This window comes from Macrotis lagotis, chromosome 3, assembly GCF_037893015.1.
Source record: "Macrotis lagotis isolate mMagLag1 chromosome 3, bilby.v1.9.chrom.fasta, whole genome shotgun sequence".
Taxonomy (NCBI): Eukaryota; Metazoa; Chordata; class Mammalia; order Peramelemorphia; family Peramelidae; genus Macrotis; species Macrotis lagotis.
In genome coordinates this window covers 272,484,326-272,504,500 of record NC_133660.1, presented here as the reverse complement: position 1 = coordinate 272,504,500, position 20,175 = coordinate 272,484,326, and the positions used below count along the sequence as shown (strand labels likewise).

The following is a 20,175-nucleotide window of genomic DNA, read 5'->3' as shown; positions in this document are numbered from 1 at the left end:
GACAACTGAGTCAGTCTTCTGCTTCTACCTATAAAGGCTAGCATAATTTTTTTATTGCAACTATTTTCTTAGAAATCAGTTTTTTTATTTTCATTTGTTTCATGAAATTATTTAGGTTTTAATTGTTGGTGTTTATCCTTTATCTTAGTCTAAATTAGTTTTTGTTACTGTCTCATAGATTTTAATTCTGGGCAGGTATGTGAAAACCCATTTCCTCAACTTTTCTTCTCTGGTTGACCTGAGCCCACAGATAACAAAAATGAGCAAATTCATCATGCAATTTTTCTGAATCCAACTCTGTATTATATTGACTTTTTGTCTGAACAAAGCAAATCACGTTTTGTGGGGGGGGGGGGGTGTTTGTTTGTTTTAAAAGATGGGTTTTCCTCCTAAATAAGTATCTTAAACTCTACTCGCATCGCCTATTAAAGAATCTCAAAATTAATCATTTTTTCCAGTGCTACTGATGAAGCTTGGCGGTTGTTGTCCTCTTTCCTAGACAAATATAAATGCCAAAATAACTTGTATCACCACTGTGTAATCAACAAGCTCTTGTCCCATGGGGTACCTCTGCCCAATTGGCTTATAAATAGTTACAAGGTGAGTGTTGTCTTCCTTTTCATAAAAGCTGTCCATCCCCCTGTCACCAAAACCTGATTAACAGTGGTAAAATGATGGAGCACTGACTTGTAGGAAAATCACTTGAAAAGTCTAACTGTAGTTCAGTATGTATCCCTGTTGCCTTTGGGTATAGAGTTGCTGAGTAAAACTCCATCATATGTCATATAATTTCTTTAGATCTTGAATGTATTCAAAGTGCTTGCCTTATTTCTTCTGAAGTTAGTAGTACAAGTGTGTTCTTTATTTTCAGTCCATGCCAGGATTGGAAGGCATCTCAGCCCTACCCTAACTAGAATTCCTTCAGCAAGGTAGCCTGCTGGCCAGTCCATTTTGGTTTTAGCTCTGATTCTTAGGAAGTTCTTGATTACATAAGCCAAATTTCACCCTTTAACTCTGCTTCTTGAGAGCACGCCTAGCCAATCTAACTCCCATCCACATGAGAGCCCTTCAGCTATACTGCCCATGGCCTTCAGAGCCTATTCTCCCATCCACCAACCATCCTTCTATTGCACAATTTCAGTTATCTTTTTCACCATTCTGACTCCTGTTTTACTAATGAATATCTTTCCCAGAATCTGGGACCTAGAACTGAACCAACACTCTAGCTTAGTGCTTGCACAGGCACAGCACCGTTCAAGCCCTCAGCTTCTCAGGGCAGCTCAAAACATCATCAGCTTTTTGGGCTGTAAGTCCCCCTTTTGCGGGGGAAGCAGAGCCCAAGACAGGCACCCTAGCAGTTGTTTCCTACACCAGGGTCCCTTTGATTGACTATTCGGCAAACATTTCTATTGGAATGCCCCCTGCCAACATATAAATAACTCCTGTTTCTGTAGCCCAAAGGTTTATCAAGCATTTTCCCCACAGCAGCTCCGAGAGGTCAGTCATGTGGTAGCAACCCTATTATACAGATGAAGAAATTGAAAGGGAATGGTGAAGTGACAGGGCCAGCATCACACAACTAAAACTGGTAAAGCTGAAATTCAAACCCAGGTCTCTTCAATTTTTAAAGTTTTATTTCCTCTCACACAATGAAATATCAAGGAAGACCTGGGACAGCCTTCGTGACAACAGAAGTTCATAGGAAAGGGAGTTACATTAGGCAGAGGAAAAAGTGTTTCGCAGAAAATCTGACATTTTCTGGTTATGTCTTGTGACTCGGCTTGCCCTGATAGCCATTAATCAACTGTTTCCAGATGTTATGGGTCATGTGAAAGATGGTGGGTTCTAAAGGTTTAATTAGGTGTGCTGATGGAAGACGGGGAAGAAACATGTGACCCGTAACAGAAAGGAGGTTTGATTGAGAGAGAGAAGGTAAAATTCAGAGCATAAATCCAGATCTGTTAACAGAGAATCAAATTGCAGCAGACACAGTTGAGGGAGAGAGGTTTCATGGAGGAGTGAAAGAAGGCTGACTTTGGGAATCAGAACTTGGGTTCGAATTCTGGTTCTGCTCCTTAATTACCTTTGGGGGGGCCTAGGACAAGACACAGAAGCTCTTTGGTTCTCAGTCTCCTCCTCTGAAAAATAAGGGAGTTGAACCAGATGGCACTGGAGGTCCCCTCTAACTCTAGGTCTACCTGATTAATCGGGAAAGGTTCTCAGCAAACTTGAATACAAATCTTGGTGAGCCTTTTAGACTGGAAGGAACCTTATAATCAGCTAATTCATCATCCTTTGCTCACTTTGACCCCATTTGCCTTGCAAAAAAAAAAAAAACAAAACCTAAGAATAAATAAATAAATAAAGTTTACAGTATAGTCAAGAGCAGAATGTATTCCCCTGGAGTGCTTTCGCCACTTTTTAAAATCCCCATCCCCAGATTGCAGACCTATCCACCTCAATAAAACTCTCAAAATGCTGCCTTCCAAGATCTTAACCCTTCCTCCTGGCTTTTTTGGAGTGCCTGTTCCATAACATCTTAAACTTCATATTTTCTCACTCCTTCCATTATCTGATCTTCACAGAGACCTGATTAGTTCGTTACTACCTAAAATTTAGTTAATGTCTTCCCTTATCCTTAAAAAAAAAAACCTCACTTTACAAAACACACAAGCCCTTATTTATTGCTGCCTCCCACACAGCTGACAATCCCACAACTCTCCTCCTCTTCAGGACTAAATTCCTAAACAAAACCATCTATAATAAGGACTTTGTCTTCCTCTCCTCTTATCTAAACCCTCTTCATTCTGGCTTCCAATCCCATCATTTAACTGAATCTACCCTTTCCAGTCCTAAAATTGATTTTATAATGATCAGATCCAGTGGCCTTTTCTTAATTCCATCCTTTGTGACCTTTGCAGCATACTGTTCTCCTTCATTCTTGTCCTTACTTTTTTTTTTTTTTTTTTGCAAGGCAAATGGGGTTAAGTGGCTTGCCCAAGGCCACACAGCTAGGTAATTATTAAGTGTCTGAGACCAGATTTAAACCCAGGTACTCCTGACTCCAGGGCCAGTGCTTTATCCGCTAAGCCACCTAGCCGCCCCTTCCTTACTCTCTTAATACTCAATCTGAGTAAGTCTTCTTTGCTGCTGCTTCATCTGAGTCTCTCCCACCCATCCCAGGTGTCCTCCAAGGCTGTTTTCTGGGGTCTGTTCACTATATTATCTCACTTGTCCATCCCCTGAGGGCAGTAAACTATCTATGATTTCCAAATCTGTCTATGCAGCCCTGGTCTCTTTCCTGTCCCCCATCACCACTGCTTTTTGGACATTTTGAATCAGTTGTCGTACTAGCATTTCATATTCAACATGTCTGAAACAGAAATCATTATCTTCCCTGCCTCCCTTTCTTCTCCCCCCCCAAAAAAAAACATCTTCCCTTCTGAGCTTTGCTATTGTCATCACCCTCACAGTCCTTGTCATGCTCAACCCTGTTGACACACTGGATAATGCTCCAGCCCTGGAGTCAGGATGACCTGAGTTCAGATCTGGCCTCTGGTACTGGATACTTCCTACCTGTGTGACCTTGGGCAAGTCACTTAACCCTTGATTGCCTTATAACTGGGGCCATGTATAGTCATTCTGATCCATATCTGATCACTGGCCGAAGATGACTGAGGCGGAAAAAGTGAGACTGATGACCTAGGACAGCCCCTCTCAATCCAGTTCACATGCTTGTCATGGTGTCACCTCCCTGATGTCATAGTCTTCTTCAAGAATGAAGGACAAACAATAACATCACATCCAGTCCATTGCCAGCTTTGTCACTTCTGTTTTCATAGCATCTCTCATATCTATCTCCTCCCCAGTCACATAGCCACAACCCTACTTTAGGCCCTCATCCCCTTTTACATATATGCCAGTAGCCTTCTAATTAGTCTCTTTCTCTGCTTCAAATCTTTTCCCATTTCAATCTATTCCTCTCAACTGCCAAATTAGGTGGTTTGGGTTTTTTTGAAGCATTCAAGGTTAAGTGATTTGCCAAGGTTCATAGCTAGGAAGTGTCCAAGATCAGATTTGAACTCGGGTCCACCTGACTCCAGGGTTTGTGTTCTATCCACAGCACCACCTAGCTGTCCCAGTTTTTCTAAACTATAGATCTAACTATGTTAGATCCTGCTCAGTGAGCTCCAGTGCTTCCTTATCACCAGCAGAATTAAATATAAAATTCTTTGTTTGACTTTCAAAGCTTTTTGTAACCTGGGCCCTTCCTACCATTACAGTCTCCTTCACCTCCCTAACCCAGTAACAATGGCTTCCTTGCAGTTGCCCCTCACTTCCCACCACCATGCCTGGAATACTCTCTCCTCTCCTCTGACTTTTATGTGTCCCTAATGTACTTTGAGACTGTGCTTTAATTCCACCTTCTGCTGGAGACTTCTGCTAATGCCTTTCCTTCTCAGATTCTCTTTTCCTCTACTCTGTTTTGTTTGCAACTGATTTGTGTGGCCTCCATTAGTATCTAAGCTCGTTGAGGACTCGAGGACTGATTTGACCCGGCTTACACTTCATAAGTACTGATTCATAAGTGTTTAAAGGCACTTGAGTACTTTTTCTTACACCTATTTAAGTGCAGCAAGAGAGAAAAGACTCATAAATGTATGTGTGTGAATATATATATATATATATATATATATATATATATATTTTCACACACATAAAATTTCAATGTATTCTAGGAAAAATTGAAACATTCCACTTTTTCTCAGTTGATCTGCAGATGCCCTCCTTTATCAAACTAACTAGCAATATAATCACCATAAAGATCACTTCTCCTTTGGAAAATGACCTATTTCAGATTTTCTAAGAATAGAATCTTTAGATGACACCATCCCCAAGAAATTCTACAAAGTGAGTTAAGCATTAAGGTTTGAAGACCTGAGACAGTGCTTATACCTTAACTCCCTGAAATTTTCAGTTTTATTAAACATAGTATCTCTCTCAGAAGGGGGTTCAACAAAATGTTGTATTTTGTCATCCTTCCCATTTGTAGAAGGTTGATGCTGCTGAATTACTCCGTCTCTACTTAAACTATGACCTTTTAGAAGAAGCTGTGGATTTGGTTTCAGAATATGTTGATGCTGTACTGGGAAAAGGACATCAATATTTTGGAATCGAGGTGGGCACAAACTGATCTTTTTTTTCTGGTTACTTAGGCTAGGCTCTGTAATTCAACTTCTCTTTAGGTGTTAGTACCATTCTCATTCTAATTAATTAGATCACTGATTTTTTTCCCCCTAAAATTTAAGTGATTAAAATTAAAATTTTTTAAATTTAATTAAATTTAGTTAAAATTTGTGTTTATCCTAAATTTTTAATATTTAAGTGTTTTAAATGTAACATCCATTTTTCCGTTTGTGAAATGGGAATACTAAATATCTCATTATTTTACATTAAAAGATTATGGCCAGAGTTGACCTCCATTAAAAGAAAGATGCTGAATAGATGGGTATAGAGGTCCTTTTTTCTTTAAAGCATTAGAATACAAAACAAGTCTACATAGGCACACTGTTTTTTTCCTATTAATTACATAACAAGTTCTAGTGGTGGTCTGGATGTCAAAATGGTAGCTGTATCAGTCACTTGGAGAAGACTGGATTTTCTAAAAAGTTTTCTAAAAATCTAGGTGAAACCAGGAAGAAAATGAGATTAAAAAAATACCCCTATGATCTGTCTGTGGAACATTTACATTCTTTTTGTTAACTACATTAAAAAAAAAAAACTTTATATTTTAAAAATGAAAGTATATTCTCTGTTAGAGTAGAGGTAAAAATACCAGAATTTTTCAAATGATTTAGTTCATTTTATAAAAGTTATGCTTTCCTTTTAGTTTCCACTGTCTGCAACCTCTCCAATGGTGTGGCTTCCATACTCTGCCATTGACCAGCTTCTTCAATCACTGGGAGAAAATAGTGCCAACACACACAACCTTGTTGTAAGTGATACTCTTCATTAGGAGCCAACTAGTATGTTACTTTTTTGCCTTTTACTTCCTGGGGCTTAAAATTGGAGATGAGGGGGCAGCTACATAATACAGAGGATAGAGCACCAGCCCTAGAGTCAGGAGGACCAAAGTTCAAATATGGCCTCAGACATTTAATAACTATAGCTGTGTGGTCTTGGGCAAGTCAACTAAGCCTTGCAGAAAAGCAACCAAAAAAAAAAATTTGGAAAGGAAAATGCTGGCAGCTTCATCAGCAATCTGGGTTCTGACTGGTGCCAGTAATGAGCTTAATTCTTAAGATTCCCAAACTGTCTCATGAGTATTTGATTTTTTTTTTCCTCTCTTGCAGCTGCACCAGAAAATACTTGACAAATTGAATGACTACCAGGAAAAAGTTGATCAAGCAACTCGAGACTTGTTGTATCGAAGACACTAGTATCATGGACATGTTATTGCAACCTCTTGGTGCCTCATAGGGCTCGAGACTTCACCTTCCAGGAACCCTGCACTCCAGGCTGATTTCTATAAACTGTAAATGTGATGTACAATATTAAGCCTGAATTCAACTAGAAGCCAGGAAGGCAGAAGTCATGCAGAGGTCCCTTGTACTCACTTGACTGGTGGTGCTAATACACAATTTCTGGTTTTCAATATTGGTCTGAAGCAGCTGCTTTTGTATATGATTCAGGAGCTTTTGTAGAGTTTATATTTTTTTAAATTACCGAAGACTTGTTTAACTGCAAATTAAAAACCACCTTCAACCAAGAAAACAGGCTGGTGATTTGTTGTAGTGAACAACCAAAATCAGCCACTGCAAATTCTGTAAATCCCTATCACGTTTTTGTAGTTCAGTGGAACCATTTTGATCCAGAATTGACACATATTTTCCATACAAAAAACAACCTGAAAATGTTGTTCCCTTTCTTGGTCCTTCATTTATTGTGGGATTGTGTTATTGTTGATTTTGTATGACCTTCAATAAAATATAAAACATCTTGCCCAAGCCAATACTAAAGTAATGAGCAGGTGTTTGAAGAGGATGACATGTTCCAGTTTTGACCCTGAAGCCAAATTTGAAAACAACCCTTTGTTTTATATTGATGGAAATGTTGCAAGTTTCAAAATCCAGTTTATATAGAAGCAGCAAATTTCCACATTCAATTCTATCACAATGTATTTTCTCAATAACCAGGCTGGATGGGAGTCACTGATTGATTCCCCTTTAGTAAGGGCTGGAACAAAATGTATCCTGCCTGGTCAGAGGGCCTTCAAGCCTCAAGATTTTGAAAGAAGATAGGAAAATCTCCTGGATTTTATTCTGTAAATTAAAATTTATTGATCATCTTTTTAAAAACTAGCTGTGTATACTTGAGTTATCGTGAACATTGTAGAATTTTCTTTGTCTTTTTTTTTTAGGTTTTTTTGCAAGACAAATGGGGTTAAGTGGCTTGCCCAAGGCCACACAGCTAGGTAATTATTAAGTGTCTGAGACCGGATTTGAACCCAGGTACTCCTGACTCCAAGGCCAGTGCTTTATCCATTATGCCACCTAGCTGCCCCCTTCTTTGAGTCTTAAGCTCTACATTTCAAGATCGTCGGCAGAGCTCAATTCATTATAATTTTTCTAACATAAGAAGGCAGAAAGGCTCTCAGACATTTGCACTCATTGATTAAATGCTGGGTTACATTTAGTAACATTGAAATTTGATATGTTTATCAATCAGGTATTGTTACTTTAGATCTTTACATCCCAATGTTGGAATGAAAGGCTTTGTTCCCTCTGAGAAATTTCAGGTGTCAGTCGACCCAGAAATCCCATTCAAGAGTGAATTTGTGCCTAGAGAGAAAGAGGGCTAGTGAGACTGCGTTTATTCAACCATGTGCCAACCACTAGGAATACAAATTCAAGTAGAAAGACAAGTCCCTGCCCTCAAGGAACTTATAATCTAATGGAGGAAAGCAGCTAAGGGCTGGCATAGGGGGAGGTTGAGAATATAAGGGACCCAAAAACTAGACTTGATTTTATCCATTTATCAGGAATTCAGGGAACTCCAGTCATAGGATTTTCATCTAGAAAGGTACCTTAGCATTTCTAGGCCTTATAGCTAAAAAAACTGAGTCAGTAACATCTATTCATTATTCCCAATTTTGTTTGGAAATGTGGGAGGAGCTCCCAATGGCAGGACTTGCTTAGTTGCCATTCCATATTGGGACAGAACAAGGCAATAGGAAATAATTAAATTGTTAGCAAAAGCAAAGTTTTATTTGCTCTGACACATGAGGAATAAACATCCAATGATATGTAACTTCTCAATTCAGCATCTCAAATCAATGCATGAAAATGAGTTTGATTGTTAGGGCTTAATAGGGTGAAAGCTGGGACCACTCTCATGGTCTTCTGAAATGCAACCCTTCCCAAGGCCTGGACTCCCATGGTTTGGCTGTTTCTTCCCATTAGATCACTAGGAAGTTAGTTGTGTCAAATAAGTCAGAAGTCAGTGAGGGTCAGCTCTGCCTTCTAGGAAAAGCTTCCCCATATTATTGCTCCTATCACAAAAAGTCCACCATGAAGAAATTAATCCCCCCTTCCACATGACAGCCCTTCACACACACACACACATACATATATATATATATATTTTTTTTTTTTCTCACTTATCTATAAAATGAACTGGGGAAGGAAATGGCAAACCCCTCCTAGATCTTTGCCAAGAAAATCTACAATAGGGTCATGAATCCAACATGACAACTGAACAAATACAAAATATCTCCAATTCAACTGATTGTTATCTGCCATGGTCTCAGTTTCAACAAATATTTTTCTAAACTCCTACTGTACAAAGGAATCCGAGGCTGATTCAAAAACAAAAAGGAAACAATTGCTAGTACTTCAAAGGCTCTTACATTCTACTGGATAGATCCAACACGCACTAAGCAGAGATATGGTCTCATCTCTTTTAAGCATATCATTTTGGCAGCTCTGTAAAGGATAGTTGTAATTCTTGTCTTTGTCACAGAATAGAGTTTTAGAGCCATAGAAAACCTAACAGTTCATCTAGTTTAGTCCTTTTGTTCCAATAGTGCTGGTCTTGGAATCAGGATGATATTCCATTACCCATCAACTGTCTTTGCATTTGGCCTCCAGCCCTGGAATGCACTTACTCAACTCATCTCCATCTAGATCCCCAGTTTCCTTTACCACTTCCTACACAAATGTCTATTCCATCCAGAAATTAACCTTTATTAGCACCTTGAGGACAGAAGATATTTTTTGTTTTCCCTGGGCCAGCTAGCCCCATCCCTGAAAATAACAGATACCTGATATAGCTAGCTGAGAGATTGGTTAATTGGATTGCTAAGTGATGTATTGTGCTTAGAGTTAAGACCTGAATTTAAGTCTTGCCTCAGACACTAGCTGCCTGACCCCAGACAAGTCATTTAATCCTCAACCAAATGGGGATAATAATGATACTAACATCTTTCTCACAGGGTTGTGAAGATGTATACATAAATGATGAGACCAACCCATGAATTGTCAGATCTAGCTCAGTGCTTGGGAGGTTCTGAAGGAAAGTGTGTGAGAGAAAGGCAGTATTAGGCTGCCATTCTGTTGACCTCATTCTTATATACCTGTGAAACTTGGGCAGTCTGCCAGCACCATGCCAGGAAACTCAATGCCTTTCATTTGAATTATCTTAGGAAGATTTTGAAGCTTATCCAGCCTGATGAGGCTCCAGACACTGAGGTCACTGCCAAGAACCCAAGGCTACTGCAGAGACTGCACCTTTCATGGCCTGGCCAGGTAGCCCAAATGCCAAACTTGTATACCTAAAAGACTTAAGGAGAACTCAAAGGTGGCAAATGTTGAAAGGTCAGAAGAATTGATATGAGGATATTCTCAAGATCTTTCTGAAGAATTTTGTAATTGACTGAGACACAAGGGAGACAAGACTCCCCAACACGGCCTGCCTGCATACCTGCTCTATGAGCAAAGTAGAATTTTAGTAGCTCAGAAGAAACGTGAGATGTGAAAATCTAGAGATATCTCCATCCTAGATGTGCCAGACCTGCGGCAGGGCCTTCTGAGCTCATATGGGTCTGACCAGTCAGTCAGACCTTGACCTAAGTGATGTCATTTTGGTCCTTTTCCAGCACAATCCATAACAATCACGTTCTAAAGATCAAATAACATCTGTAAATGCATTTTGCAAACTTTAAATAAAACTATATAAATGCATTACTTTTGTTCAAATTCTGACTCTAATATCTCTTTTTATCATCTAATGCTATCTGTTGACTCTGCTGCGCTTTGACCAGGGGTAAGGTAATCTGTCAGACTGTTTTCTCTTGGATATTTTTTTCTGGTGGCTCCAGATCAGTGATGATTTCATGGATTTAGGAAAAGATGCTCCCTCCACCATCTTCCAGAAGGACTATGAAGCTGAAAGGGATGGATTGATGCAAAGGGGGACTAAAACTCAAGTCTCCTGATTCTCAGGCTGTCTCCATTTCACATTTCTCAAGTTCAATGATTTCAGTTATGTCCAACTTTTGTTGGACCCCATCTGAGGCTTTTTTTACAGTTTTTGCAAGGCAGTGGGGTAAAGTGGCTTGCCCAAGGCCACACAGCTAGGTCATTATGAAGTGCCTGAGGCAGGATTTGAACTCGGGTCCTCCTGACTCGAGGGCTGGTGCTCTATCCACTGCGCCACCCCCATTTGGGGTTTTCTTGGCAAAGACACCGGAGTGGCTTGCTATATCCTCCTCCAAATCATTTTAGAGCTGAGGAAGCAGACCAACAGGGTAAAGTGACTTGCCTAAGGTCCCACGTTGGCGCCTGGGCCAGAAGGCTATTTATGGACCAAAGACTGCTGCGTCGATGCACCTGATGCCAGGTGGCCCCGGAGAGATGAACCCAGCACCTCCAGAGTGCTCTCACAGGCCAGGGTGGCAGCTATGGACTGTGCGCGGCCCAGGTTGAAGTTCAGCCCTTTCTAGCTGACCTTGCAACCTATGAGGCCTTGAAGGCCGCCTGCGCCTCTCCGGCCAAGCACGTGCTAGTTGCGATGGGCGAGGTGGGGGTCCGCGGCCCCTGAAGCGCGTTCCTTGTTTCTTGGCGGATAAGCATCCCGAGACATGGGGGGGGGCCATGAGGACCACGTGGGGGGCTCCCGGATGGGATGCGGTCAGGGCGGGGGAGGGGCCCGCCCGGCGGACGGACTGTGGCGTAGCGGCGGCGCCCGGGCCCCATTGGTCGCTGCCCGCAGCCAATGGGCAGCGGCTCGGGCCGGCCCCGCCCCCTGCGGCGGCGCGTGCGCGCTGGGCGCCGGTTAGGCGCGGCGGGCTGGGGGCGGGGAGCGGGTCATGAATATTGATCGCGCGCGGACGTGCCCGCGCCGCCCGCCCTCCCCCTGCCGCCTGCCTTGACGCGGGTGGCGGCTCGCGCGGAGGCTCGCGATGGGGAAGAAGTCGCGGGCGGTCCCCGGCCGGAGGCCCATCCTGCAGCTCTCCCCGCCGGGACCTCGCAGCGGCGCCGCTGGGCGCGACGCGGACCCCGAGGCCGAGCTGGAGGCTGACGCGGCGGCGGTTTCCGTCCCGGCCCCGGCCCCGGCCCCGGCCCCGGCTCCGGCCCCGGCTCCGGCTCCGGCTCCGGCCACGGCCCTGGCTCCGACCCCGACCCCGGCTCCGGCTCCGGCTCCGGCTCCGGCTCCGGCCCCGACCCCGGCCCCGGCCCCGGCCTCGGCCCCGGCCCCGGCCCCGGCCCCAACCCCGGCTCCGGCCCCGGCCCCGGCCCTTGCCCCGGCGGCGGCAGCAGCGACGGCTACGACGGCGGCCACCGTGGCGACCTCCCTGGAGGACGCGCGCCCGGAAGGTAAGGAAAGGCCGCGCGGAGCCCCGGCCCCGAGTAGTCGTCACGGCCGCCTCGAGGGCGCCGCCGCCGGGGACGCCCCAAACTCGAGCCCGAGGCTCGGGGCCTAGTCCGGCCGGGACGCGCAGGGCTGGGCCCGGAGCGGGGGGAAGAGGAGGGCGGGAAAGCGAGCGGCCCCGCGGCGGCGGCGGCCCCGGGCCCGGAGGAGCCTCGCCCAGGGGCCGCGCGAGGCCCGCACCAACAGCCGGCGGCCCCGGCCACCCGCCCGGAGCGCCTTGGAGCCGCGCGGGCGCCTCGGGAACGGCGAGACGCGGCTCGGCCGGGGCCTCCCAGGCTGCTGCCCCGGTGCGTGGAGTTAGAGCCCGGGGAGGCCGGGCCGCCCCGAGCCCCCGAGGGGCCACGGAGCCCAGGGAGGCCGGGCCGCCCCGAGGGGCCACGGAGCCCAGGGAGGCTGGGCCGCCCCGAGCCCTCGAGGGGGCCACGCAGCCCAGGGGGGCCGGGCCCGAGGGGCCACGCAGCCCAGGGGGGCCGGGCCCGAGGGGCCACGGAGCCCAGGGGGGCCGGGCCGCCCCGAGGGCCCGAGGGGCCACGGAGCCCAGGGGGGCTGAGCCGCCCCGAGCCCCCGAGGGGGCCACGCAGCCCAGGGGGGCCGGGCCGCCCCGAGGGGGCCACGGAGCCCAGGGAGGCCGGGCCGCCCCGAGCCCCCGAGGGGCCACGCAGCCGGCTCGGGCCAGAGGCCTGCTGGGCTGTGGGTGCGGGACTGGGGCCGACTGTCAGACTTGTGCATAACGCCTTTATTTTCCTCTTTTAGTTTTAGCAAGGGATGTTTGCTGGGTAGGAGAGAGAAGAGGGACACCTTCAGAAATGAAGGTGATGTCAAAACAGTAACGGTCAAAATTTAAAACAATTTTTAAAAGTAAGAAACTGATTTTTATGCCCTAAGTCATGTTCTTTGAGTGGTGTCTTTGGTTTGGGGCAAAAGTTTTAGATGCTATCGTTGGTATCTGAGTTTTCTTTGCTATTCCTTTCAGATGAACAGGAGGTTGTTCCAGAGCTTCCCAAAGTTATTGTTCAGAATCCCCCCAAGCCAGTCATGCCGACCAGACCTACCACTGTCAAAGCAACAGGTACAAGTTTGGTTGTGTTATTTTTCATTGCTGTCCTTCTACAATACCCCTATTAGAACGAATTAGTAAGTTTTGGTTGATTACAGTTATCTCATTTTCCATAACATGCTACCTTTAAAATAAAAATCCAAAAATCTTGACCTTTCAACTTGTTGCTGGTTTCTCTACCTCAGTCTGTGAAGACAACTCCCATAATAATTAAATATTTCTTTCATTTGATATTTATTTAAAATTCAAATAATTGGAAAAGCTAAAATCCAGGTGCCAGAAAACAGTAGTTCTGTCTAAATGTACCTTGGAGGGTGACTACATGGCACAGTGCATAGAGCACCAGCCCTGGAGTCAGGAGTACCTGAGTTCAAATCCAGCCTCGGACACTTAATATTTACCTAGCTGTGTGGCCTTGGACAAGCCACTTAACCCCATTTGCCTCGCAAAAACCTAAAAAATAAAAAATAATAAATTTACCTTGCAAATTATGCCTACAAGTCTCAATTTTTCTTGTATTGTTAATGAGCTGGAAAATTTTAATTCTACTCCACAAAATCAAAGCAGATATAACTATTTTGGGGAGAAGATTTTGCCAGTAAGCAAAGATAAACTTAAAATATAATGAGATGTTCAAACTTAATGTTTATTTATTAAATTTTATCCACTGCTTTAAAAAGTTTAAAAAGGAATTTTCAGAAGATTTAAAGTTTAAAAAAGAATGTTCAGAAGAAAATGAACTCTCAAAATAATGCTTTCATGTCTGACTCATCAGTCATAAAAGCATAGTAGAATTTAATAAGTTCATAGCATCATCCTATATAATGAACATCAATTTGTTGAGGAGGCTAGGCCCTCATAGAGCTCAGAGTTGGCTGGCTGTTGGTGCTGCCCTCGCACTTCTGCCCAAGAGGCGATTGCACCCCTTGGGCTCGGCATGATAGGGAAGATCCATACAAGACTCAGATCTGATCCCTGTCCTGAAAGGGTTTATCAAAAGATAAACTAGCTGTGCAAGACAGGATGGGTATGAGATAGGCAGAAACATTATCAATCAATAAACTGAGAATAGAGAAAAGAAATGCCAACACAGTCTTTCCCTCGAAAATGGGCTTTAGGGGCAGCTAGGTGGTGTAGTGGATAAAGCACCGGCCCTGGAGTCAGGAGTACCTGGGTTCAAATCCGGTCTCAGGCACTTAATAATTACCTAGCTGTGTGTCCTTTTGCAAGCCACTTAACTCCGTTTGCCTTGCAAAAGCCTAAAAAAATAAAAAAAGATTTTTGAGTTTTACAATTTTCCCTCTAATCTTACTTCCCTCCCCTCACCCCCTACAGAAGGCAACTTTCCAGTCTTTACGTTGTTCCCATGGTATACGTTGATCCAAATTGAGTGTGATGAGAGAGAAATCATATCCTTAAGGAAGAAAAATAAAGTATAAGAGATGGCAAGATCAGACAATAAGATATCAGGTGTTTTTTTTTCTAAATTTAAGGTAATAGTCCTTGGTCTTTGTTCATACTCCACAGTTCTTTCTCTGGATACAGATGGTATTCTCCATTGCAGACAGCCCCAAATTGTCCCTGATGGTTGCACTGATGGAATGAGTCAATCCATCAAGGTTGATCATCATGTCCATGTTGCTATTATGGTATACAATGGTTTTCTGGTTCTTCTCATCTTGCTCAGCATCAGTTCATGCAAAGTCCTCCAGGCTTCCCTGAATTCCCATTCCTCCTGGTTTCTAATAGAACAATAGTGTTCCATGATGTACATATACCACAGTTGTTTTTTTTATTAAAGATTTTATTTGAGTTTTACAATTTTTCCTGCAATCTTACTTCCTTCCCCCCACAGAAAGCAGTCTGTCTGTCTTTACTTTGTTTCCATGTTGTACTTTGATCCAAATTGAGTATGATGACAGAGAAATCATATCCTTAAGGAAGAAACAAAAAGTCTTAGAGATAACAATAACAAGATCAGACAATAAGATGTGGTTTTTTTTTCTGAATTAAAGAGAATAGTTCTTGAAATTTGTTCAAACTCCACGGCTCTTTATCTGGATACAGATGGTATTCGCCATCTCAGAAAGCCCAAAATTGTCTCTGCTGCACTGATGGAAAGAGCGCCCCCATGTTGCTGTTAGGGTGTACAGTGTTTTTTTGTTTCTGCTCATCTCACTAGGCATCACTCCATGCAAATCCCTCCAGGCTTCCCTGAATTCCCATCCCTCCTGGTTTCTAATAGAAAAATAGTGTTCCATGACATGCATATACCACATTTTGCTAAGCCATTCCCCAATTGAAGGACATTTACTTGATTTCCAATTCTTTGCCACCACAAACAGAGCTGCTATGAATAGTTATGTACAAGTGATATTTTTACCCTTTTTCATCATCTCTTCAGGGTATAGACCCAGTAGTGGTATTGCTGGGTCAAAGGGTATGCACATTTTTGTTGCCCTTTGGGCATAGTTCCAAATAGCTCTCCAGAAGGGTTGGATGAGTTCACAGCTCCACCAACAGTGAAATAGTGTCCCAGATTTCCCACAACCCTTCCAACAATGATCATTATCCTTTCTGGTCATATTGGCCAGTCTGAGAGGTGTGAGGTGGTACCTCAGAGAAGCTTTAATTTGCATTTCTCTAATAAGTAATGATTTAGAGCAAGTTTTCATATGACTGTGGATTGCTTTGATCTCATCTGTAAATTGCCTTTGCATATCCTTTGACCATTTGTCAATTGGGGAATGACTTTTTAAAAAAAAAAATTACGCAAGGGGCGGCTAGGTGGCGAAGTGGATAAAGCACCAGCCCTGGAGTCAGGAGTACCTGGGTTCAAATCCGGTCTCAGACACTTAATAATTACCTAGCTGTGTGGCCTTGGGCAAGCCACTTAACCCCATTTGCCTTGCAAAAACCTAAAAAAAACATTACTCGGTTTTGTGTATATTTTAGAAATGAGTCCTTTGTCAGAAACATTAGTTGTAAAGATTGTTTCCCAGTTTACTACATTTCTTGTGATCTTGGTTACAGTGGTTTTATCTGTGCAAAAGCTTTTTAATTTAATGTAATTAAAATCATCTAGTTTGTTTTTAGTGATGTTCTCCATCTCTTCCATTGTCATAAACTGCTTCCCTTTCCATAGATCTGACAGATAAACTAGTCCTTGATCTTCTAATTTGCTTATAAGTGTTGTTTTTTATGCCTAAATCCTGTATCCTTTTGGATCTTATCTTGGTATAAGGTGTGAGGTGTTGATCTAATCTAAGTTTCTTCCATACTAACTTCCAATTTTCCCAGTAGTTTTTATCAGAGAGAGTTTTTATCTCAATAGCTGGACTCTTTGGATTTATCAAACAGCAGATTACTATAATCGTTTCCTGCTATTGCACTTAGTCTATTCCACTGGTCCACCACTCTATTTCTTAGCCAATACCAGACAGTTTTGATAACTGATGATTTATAATATAATTTTAGATCAGGTAGGGCTAAGCCCCCTTCTTTTGCACTTTTTTCATTAAGTCCCTGGAAATTCTTGACTTTTTATTTCTCCATATGAATTTGCTTACAACTTTTTCTAACTCATTAAAGTAATTGTTTGGAATTTTGATTGGTAGGGCACTAAACAAATATTTTAGTTTTGGTAGAAATGTTATTTTTATTATATTAGCTCTACTATCCATGAGCAGTTGATGTTTGCCCAGTTATTTAAATCTGATTTAATTTGTGTCAGAAGTGTTTTATAATTGTTTTTAAAAAGTTTCTGAGTCTGCCTTTTGTAAATAGACTTCCTAGGTATTTTATATTGTCTGAGGTTACTTTGAATGGGATTTCTCTTTCTAGCTCTTCCTGCTGTATCTTGTTAGTCATATATAGAAAAGTTGAGAATTTATGAGGGTTTATTTTATATCCTGCAACTTTGCTAAAGTTGCTAATTGTTTCCGCTAGATGATTTCTTGGGATTTTCTAGGTATACCATCTTGTCTTCTGCAAAGAGTTAAGAGTTTTGTCTCTTCCTTCCCAATTCTATTGCTGAAGCTAACATTTCTAATACAATATTGAATAGTTGTGGTGATAATGGACATCCTTGTTTCACCCCTGATCTTACAGGAATGGCTCTAGCCTCTCCCCATTGAATATAATGCTTGTTGATGGTTTCAGATAGATACTGCTTATTATTCTAAGGAACAGTCCATTTATTCCTACACTCTAGTGTTTTTAGTAGGAATGGGTGCTGTATTTTGTCAGAAGCTTTTTTCAGCATCTTATTGATATGGTCATATAATTTCTGATAGGTTTGTTGTTGATATAATTGATTATACTAACAGTTTTCCTAATATTGAACCAACCCTGCATTCCTGGAATGAATCCTACTTGGTCAAAATGTATTATCCCAGTGATAACTTGTAATCGTTTTGCTAAGATTTTATTTAAGATTTTTGCATCTATATTCATCAGGGAGATAGGTCTATAATTTTCTTTCTCTGTTTTAACTCTTCATGGTTTAGGTAACAGCACCATATTGTTTTCATAGAAAGAATTAGGTAGAGTTCCATCTTTCCCTATTTTTCCAAAGAGTTTATATAGAATTGGAACCAATTGTTCCTTAAATCTTTGGTAGAATTCACTTGTGAATCCGTCAGGCCCTGGAGATTTTTTCTTAGGGAGTTCAATGATGGCTTGTTGAATTTTCTTTTTCGGAGATAGGGTTGTTTAGGTATTTAATCTCCTCTTTATTTAACCTGGGCAACTATATTTTTGTAAATATTCACCCATTTCACTTAGATTATCAAATTTATTGGCATAGAATTGGGCAAAATAATTCTGAATTATTACTTTAATTTCCTCCTCATTGATGCTAGTATCATTTATGATACTAGCAATTTGGTTTTCTTCTTTCTTTTTTTTATCCAATTGACCAGCAGTTTATCAATTTTATTGTTTTTTTCATAAAACCAAATTTTGGTTTTATTTATTAATTTAATAGTTTTTTGCTTTCAATTTTATTAATTTCTCCTTTAATTTTTAGAATTTCTAATTTAGTATTTAATTGGAGATTTTTAATTTGCTCTTTCTCTAATTTTTTTAGTTGCATATTTAGTTCGTGGGTTTCCTCTTTCTCTAATTTATTCATGTAAGCATTTAAAGATTTAATATTTTCCCCTTTGAGCCGCTTTGAGTGAATTCCATAGGTTTTGGTATGTTGTTTCATTATTGTCATTATCTAGGATAAAATAATTAATTCTTTCTATAATTTGTTGTTTGATCCACTCATTCTTTAAAATGTCACAGGTGCAGTGGATAGAGAACTGTCCCTGGAGTCAGGAGTACCTGAGTTCAAATCTGGCCTCAGACACTTAATAATTACCTAGCTGTGTGGCCTTGGACAAGTCACTTAACCCCATTGCCTTGCAAAAAAAACTTTTTTAAAAAATGAGGTTATTCAGTTTCCAATTATTTCTGGGTCTATATCTCCCTGGTCCACTATTGCATCTGACTTTTATTGCATTATGATCTGAGAAAGATATAATCATTATTTCTGCCTTACTGCAGTTGATCATTAGGTTTTTATGCCCTAGTAGTACATGGTCAGTTTTTATAAGTGCCATGTACTGCAGAGACATTTCTATATTCTTAAATTAGTCATTAATGCTTTTTGCTTGCAATTTATACAATTAATGCTTGTTTTTGTTTAATTTAGGAATTAAAAAGGCATAAACTTCTTCCACTTATAAAGAATGTATCCAATGTTAAGTTGAACATGATATATGTAGAAATGTTTCCATTTCTTAAAAAAAACTTTATTATTGATGTAAATATTACTTAAAAAAAGAAAAAGTTAGTATTCTATGCTAAGGACATTTCCTAAGCCAATATCCTTGTTAAATTTTTTAAGTCTTAATTTTATGGAAGGATTTTATATCTTAAGATTCAGAAAGTTCAAAAATTTTTAATTGCAGTTTCCTAGAATCCTTAGGAACAGCAAACGGCAATGAAAAAGTTAGCGAATGAAAAATGAAAACTGGCAGAAATTGCAACCCTCCATTTAAAATCTCAGCCTTGCTGGGCTTTTCTGAGGAAGATGCTTCATAAACATTTTTGGAGATAGTGTTCCTGTTAAAATGAATGCTACCTTGAAGTAGAAAAAAAAAGTTTGAAAATTTTGCCACTGGTAGTGTACTTGAGTTGCAAGGGTGTGAGCTGAAGAAGGACTAAAGCCAATTTGGAGCTCGCACCTCGGGCTCCTGCAGACAGTGACCCAGACCATGTCAGAAATGGAGCAGGGAAAGCTCTGGGCCTGTCACTGGTGAGAGGGGTGGTCTAGGAGTAGTTGCTGCACTTCCCCTTGTGTTTGATGCAGGGAAACAGGCTCAAAACTGAAAGATACTGCCCTTTGGAGCTTTTTCTGAAAAGAATCATTTGGCTATTACATCATTCGAGGGCTATTTTTGGTCAAATGTTTAATTCACCCCTAAAAAATTTCTAGATTTCAAATCCTGCCTGTGATTGCCTTGGCCCTTGGGCAGGAGTTTCCCCACCCCTGCTTTGAAGCAAAGTTCATGCTGAGAAATAAGTAGGGCCACACTTCCAACACACTATCTGCCACTCTTAGCTTAGATTTTCAGACATTTGCAAATTTGAACATGAATTCTGTTAAAGATGGAATCCAGGAACAAGGGAGCTTCTGATTTGCTATTCAGATGTGTGTCTTAGAATACTAGAATTGACTTCTTGACAGATTAAAAAATGCTTTTTAAGTATTTATATTGTGACATAATTAAGGAGACAATAAGTGGCTCAGCAGAACCTGATTAACTTGAATCGAGGGAGTTATATTAACAATTATTACCATTAGACAGCTTCACATCTTATTTCACATCCTAATGCTTGGTTACTCAAGCAATAAATATTTGGAAATGACCCTGGCACTGTCTAGTTAACTCTTCTATTTTATATGTTTGAAAGCCTGGTTGTTATACTGTATGTAGCAGATGATCATATATGAGTCTCTGTTATTCCCTTTTAGCAGTGCTGGCAGGTTACTCAGAGTCCCCAAACGACAGAAACTAGTGTCTTTTCATGAGGTCCTGAAATGGCTCTTGACTGCTTTGTCTCAGCTATTAGTTAGAAAACTTGTTTTCAGGAAAAATACTCATTTGTTATCTGCTAAATGGCAATATAAAGTT

The 20,175-nt window shown here is 41.7% G+C and overlaps 2 protein-coding genes across 3 annotated transcripts in view; both read left to right on the top strand.

The window, feature by feature from the left end:
* Positions 1 to 7,346, top strand: part of NUP160 (nucleoporin 160) — a 47,204-nt gene extending 39,858 nt beyond the window's left edge. The window contains exons 33-36 of the mRNA XM_074230653.1: positions 459 to 600; positions 5,054 to 5,179; positions 5,891 to 5,995; positions 6,354 to 7,346. Of these exons, the coding sequence (XP_074086754.1) occupies positions 459 to 600; positions 5,054 to 5,179; positions 5,891 to 5,995; positions 6,354 to 6,440 (460 nt within the window). The 3' untranslated portion in view covers positions 6,441 to 7,346. The remainder of the gene's footprint in view (positions 1 to 458; positions 601 to 5,053; positions 5,180 to 5,890; positions 5,996 to 6,353) is intronic.
* A 3,978-nt stretch (positions 7,347 to 11,324) lies between these two features.
* FNBP4 (formin binding protein 4) overlaps positions 11,325 to 20,175 on the top strand; it is a 32,869-nt gene continuing 24,018 nt past the window's right edge. Inside the window, exons 1-2 of one of the 2 annotated variants that reach the window (XM_074230643.1) lie at positions 11,325 to 11,876; positions 12,905 to 13,000. In XM_074230643.1, the coding sequence (XP_074086744.1) occupies positions 11,462 to 11,876; positions 12,905 to 13,000 (511 nt within the window). In that variant the 5' untranslated portion in view covers positions 11,325 to 11,461. Of the gene's footprint in view, positions 11,877 to 12,607; positions 12,790 to 12,904; positions 13,001 to 20,175 lie in introns of those variants that run through there. The other variant, XM_074230644.1, reaches the window with a different exon arrangement.